Source organism: Lithobates pipiens, unplaced genomic scaffold (genome assembly GCF_037356315.1).
Source record: "Lithobates pipiens isolate NorthernLeopardFrog02 unplaced genomic scaffold, aLitPip1_a1.2 Scaffold_23, whole genome shotgun sequence".
Taxonomy (NCBI): domain Eukaryota; kingdom Metazoa; phylum Chordata; class Amphibia; order Anura; family Ranidae; genus Lithobates; species Lithobates pipiens.
The window spans coordinates 20,925,336-20,930,999 of NW_027507785.1; the positions used below are offsets into that span (position 1 = coordinate 20,925,336).

Consider the following 5,664-nt stretch of genomic DNA (forward strand, 5'->3'; position numbering starts at 1 on the left):
AAGCCTTAGGATCACCGGAGAAACGAGGTGGCGACGGCAGATGCAGGCAGGGATTTCCAGGTGCGGCAGGTAAGACCGGAGCAACTGAAGCAGGAGCCGAAATGGGAGGAGCTGAAGTTGCAGCGATTTGCAGATGATCCAGACGAGAGGCAAGATCCTGGAGAACCCGCATTATTTGCTCTTGCTTAGCTTGCTGGGAGTTAAGTCTCTGAACTAGATGTTGCATTTGATCCTCGGTCAATGGCCGATTCTCAGAGACGCTCATGGCTTGAGTAAACTGTCACGGTACTACTTACAGCGAACCCACAGGCGAGCAGGTGACACGGGATCCCCCAGGGCGTGGAATCTAAGAGTCAGCCGGTGTTCCGTCAGGGACCCTCTCACGAAGGTTTGGACTTAGCTGCGTGCTGACCCCAGGTCACGACCCCCGGGTTCACCCTGCTCGCTAGGGAAGTACAGGGCGGGCTGCAGACAACGTAATCAGAACAAGCCGGGTCGGTACACAAAAGATCAGTTCACCAGAAGTCAGGTAAAACAGGTTACACAGGGGAGCTTCAGAAACAAACGTTGCTCAAGCAATGGTGGCTGGTTAGGAAGGGATTTAAATAGAGAAGCACATGAGGGGCTGGACAGAAAGTAGCAGGAAGGAAACATATATTAGGCAACAGGTGAACAGCGGCGACACCCATAGCCGCAGAGTGCACAGAGCTGAACACCTGACAGTGGAACAACAGATGCCAGCCAACCCACTGCAGTAAAGGTGAGACACAGATCAGCTCCTCAGCTGATCTGTGACACTAATGCAGAGTTACAATGCAATGAGATCAACTAAAAGTAGTTGGATCTGTATGTGCGTTATAATTAATCGAAATTAGTCAATTAATCGATTTAAAAAAAATCAATTAATCGAACACAAACATTTTAATCAGTAACAGCCCTACAAAACATTCAAAAAAGATCATAAAAAATGGGTGTGTGAAGAAGAACAAAGGGAAACATATAAAGGGGACCCTCAGGACAAGAGCTGCACTGCGCCAACCCATTGCCAAAAAACAAAAAACAGGGGAGCACGTCATACAGATCAAGTCCACCGGTGCAAAACAGCAGCATAAGCCCGAGTACACAGAGGGTCACCAGGGGCCATCCAGGCACGCCACATGTGACAGGCGAGCACAATAAGTTTATGTGGAAATAAGTGAAGGGTTGGAATAGCAGTGAGTGTGTGTTGGAGCCCTGCAGAGTTTGCAGCCCCCCAAGCTAGCATACATCTCCTAAGCAGGAACACATCACTATCTCCCCAGCATTCTGTCCAGATAATGTGCAGTTCATTTATGACCTTTCCGTTTAACCCTGTGTTATCCAAACTCTGTTAAATGAAAAGTGTAAACTTACCACATAAACACTCTATATACAAAATAACATTCCCCAATAAAGATCAGAACATGATGTTCACATTTGTATGGAAGCATAATTGAATGAATGCTGATTATTCAGAGAATTAACATATTTATGTTTATTGAGGACTGTTTTTTTTTTAAGGAAAAACAGTTAAGCTTCATACACACAATACGAAAATTGGATGAAAAATACCACTTTTGAAGCGTGCATATGAACGTATCATTTTTTTTTTGCTGGGCGAGTGGATCTTGGGTGGGAGTTCCCACACTTTTTTCCCCAGGACTTGACCGCTGGATTGAAGGTAGAATTGTATGGTATTCTGAAGTGTTTTGCTGGTGTCACATAGTTTGGAAAGGTTGAAGGAACATTTGTAGCATTAAATCTGGCCTCAAAATGAGGTCACCTCTATGGGAAATGACTCCATTAGTGGGTGCAGTCAGCCGGAATGTTGGTGTCCATTGGGAGCCCTGGCAGCTGGTCCATCGTTGGGAAGGGTGGAAGACAGTTACATTAAAAAAAAAACAATTAAAAACACAGACATTGGAAAGAAGCGGATAGTGAGGAAAGACATCACATGCCTGGGTGCCTGTATACTGCCACCAGGGAGGACATGGACAAAAAAAACTGCCACAAAAGAGTCAAACATATACAGACATTGGGAGCCCCTAGTCATTATAGGGTTAATAATTCCCAGCCATAAGGAAACCTCTCCACATAAATAGGTAAATCCTATCCAACCAACACAGACCCATAGGAAATGAAAGAGTTAATTGCATTCAGCCATTAGGGAGGGGTTAGTCATAGAAGGGTTAATAATATTCAGGCCACCTGGGAGACATCAGTCATGAAAGGGTTAATGGTGTTCAGCCTCCAGGGAGTTGACAGTCATGGAAGGGTTAATGTCATCCAGCCACTGGGGAGACATTTGTCATAAAACAGTAGACTCGTGTTCAGCCACTAAGAAGATGCTGGTCATAAAGGGTTAATCATATGAGAGCCGTTAATTGTGAGAGTGTTAATCCTGTCTAGCTACCAGATAATCATCAGTCATGAAAAGGTTAACTGTATTACGCTTTATTGAGCTGCTGGTTATCTTGTCACCAGACATCAATTAGCCAAGAAAGGGTTAATTGTATTCAGCCACTAGGTAGCGGTTATAAATGGAAAGGGTTAATCCCAACCACCGAGGAGCTGCAAGTCATGAAAGGGTTAACTCTGTCCTGACAGCAGAGATCTGCCCCCAACGTTCCTGTACATTCAGGAATCATCTAAAGTTGATGACGTTGTCTCAGGTCAGTGCTGATTGGCTGATGCTTCCAGGAAGTCTCTGGAAGGTTCCAGCTGCTTCCTAAGGACTGTGCGTGATTGGTCAGGAACTTTCTCACAGCTGAGCCAGCGAGTATAAATAGAGCTGAGCTGCACAGAGAGAGGCAGATAGTAAAACTCCCAGAGAGAAGACAGAGCTCAGCTCATAGAGGAGAACACAACTCCGTTCTCCATACAGCACAGAGGAGACGTATCTTCTGACACAGCAGAGGAGAACCAGCTTTATCTACTGACCCCAAGAAGATATAATATAGAGATCTACACATCCACCAGCAAGAAGATGGCGCCCAAAGACGTTGCAATTGGCATTGATCTTGGCACAACCTATTCCTGCGTTGGCGTCTTCCAGCATGGCAAGGTGGAGATCATCGCCAATGACCAGGGCAACCGCACCACCCCGAGCTATGTGGCCTTCACCGACACAGAGAGGCTGATCGGAGATGCAGCCAAGAACCAGGTGGCCATGAACCCACAGAACACAGTCTTTGATGCTAAGAGACTGATTGGCAGGAAGTTTGATGACCACGTGGTGCAGTCTGACATGAAGCACTGGCCATTCCAGGTGGTGAGTGACTGTGGGAAGCCCAAAGTGAAGGTGGAGTACAAAGGAGAAGAGAAGACCTTCACTCCTGAGGAAATTTCCTCCATGGTCTTGTTGAAGATGAAGGAAACAGCTGAGGCGTACCTGGGTCATCCTGTGAGAAACGCTGTGATCACCGTGCCAGCCTATTTCAATGACTCCCAGCGCCAAGCCACTAAAGATGCCGGGGTCATCGCTGGTTTAAATGTACTGAGAATCATTAATGAGCCCACAGCTGCTGCCATTGCTTATGGCTTGGATAAAGGAAGCCGAGGTGAACGCAACATCCTGATCTTTGACCTGGGAGGTGGCACATTTGACGTCTCCATCCTCACTATTGATGAAGGGGTCTTTGAGGTGAAGGCTACAGCAGGTGACACCCATCTGGGTGGAGAAGACTTTGACAACCGAATGGTGAACCACTTTGTGGAAGAATTTAAGCGCAAGCACATGAAAGACATCAGCCAGAATAAGAGAGCTCTGAGGAGGCTCAGAACAGCTTGCGAGAGAGCCAAGCGCACCCTGTCCTCCAGCACCCAGGCCAGCATTGAGATTGACTCTCTGTATGAGGGCATTGACTTCTACACTTCCATCACCAGGGCTCGCTTTGAGGAACTTTGTTCAGATCTCTTCAGGGGAACCCTTGACCCAGTTGAGAAGGCCCTGAGAGATGCCAAGCTGGGCAAGTCTCAGATTAATGACATTGTTCTGGTTGGAGGCTCTACACGTATTCCCAAGGTGCAGAAACTCCTTCAAGACTTCTTCAATGGGAAGGAGCTAAACAAGAGCATCAACCCTGATGAAGCTGTCGCCTATGGAGCCGCTGTACAAGCTGCCATCCTGACTGGCGACAAGTCTGAGAAGGTCCAGGATCTGCTCCTGCTGGATGTGGCCCCGCTCTCTCTTGGTCTAGAAACAGCCGGAGGGGTGATGACTGTACTCATCAAACGCAACACCACCATCCCCACCAAGCAGACACAGATCTTCAGCACCTACTCTGACAACCAGCCAGGTGTCCTCATCCAGGTCTTTGAGGGTGAGAGAGCAATGACAAAAGACAACAACCTCCTGGGGAAGTTTGAACTGACTGGCATTCCTCCAGCTCCACGTGGAGTGCCGCAAATTGAAGTAACCTTTGACATTGATGCCAACGGAATCCTCAATGTGTCTGCTTTGGACAAAAGCTCAGGAAAGCAGAACAAAATCACCATCACCAATGACAAGGGCAGACTGAGCAAAGAGGAAATAGAGAAAATGGTGCAGGAGGCAGAAAGGTACAAGGCGGACGATGATATTCAGAGGGAGAGGGTTGCTGCTAAGAACTCTCTGGAGTCCTATGTCTTCAATCTGAAGAGCACAGTGGAGGATGACAATATCAAGGACAAAATGAGTGCATCAGATAAGAAGGCCATTGTGGATAAGTGTAATGAGGTCCTGTCATGGCTGGACAAGAACCAGCTGGCTGAGAAAGAGGAGTACCTCCACCAGCAGAAGGAGCTGGAGAGGGTATGTAACCCTATCATCTCCAGATTGTACCAAGGGGCAGCAGGCGGTGGGATGCCAGGAGCCAGCTGCAGTACTCAGGCCAGACAGGGCTGCAACCCCGGACCTACCATTGAAGAGGTGGATTAAAGACTGCATGGTGCTTACTCCAAAGGAATTTGTATGTGAACTTTGGGACTGAACAAATTTTGACAGGTTGGATAAAAAAATCTGTATCACATTTACACTTCAAGGAAATGTATGTGAACTTTGAGACTGACTGAGCAGCACTGAAGATTGGGAGTAAAAACTGAAAAATACATATAAATCACTACAATTACTCACAAAGGACTTGTCAGGGATTCGGGTAAATGAGCAGGACTCATTGGGGTGAAAATATTATTTTAGCTATTTCATTTATTTATTCAGGTACTAATTTGTGATGTGAAAAATGAAATGATGGCACGTTATATGTATACATGATTGTGATGGGTGTTATATACTTTTGTTAAAGTGCTTTTTTTATTTAAATAAAAAGATAATGTTTTATAAATAATTGCGTCTCTGAAATTTACAATTTAAATCAATGGGGAAACCCAATGAAGATCCCTTAAAGTGTTAGATTTATTTATGTATATATTTGTTAATTTTATTTATTTATTATAGGAACTTATATAGTGCTGACAATTTACGCAGAGCTCTCATAATATTAAATACTACAGAATATGTGTTAAAGATATAATAACAGGAATCTAAAGCTGAACCAGGGGCTGATAGAAAAGTTATTGTAGCTGTATTCATTAATATTCTGGGTCCTCCCAGAATCCTCTCTCTTTGTTCTCACGAGCTGTTTCCTGATTGGCTGGGATGAGAATCAG

The 5,664-nt window shown here is 45.5% G+C and overlaps 1 protein-coding gene across 1 annotated transcript; it reads left to right on the forward strand.

Moving 5' to 3' along the window:
- The first annotated feature begins 2,776 nt into the window (after positions 1-2,776).
- On the forward strand, positions 2,777-5,342 carry LOC143927253 (heat shock 70 kDa protein-like). The gene has a single exon (XM_077451255.1). The coding sequence runs from the start codon at positions 3,005-3,007 to the stop codon at positions 4,934-4,936; it is 1,932 nt and encodes a 643-aa protein (XP_077307381.1). The 5' UTR covers positions 2,777-3,004; the 3' UTR covers positions 4,937-5,342.
- The last annotated feature ends 322 nt before the right edge of the window (positions 5,343-5,664 follow it).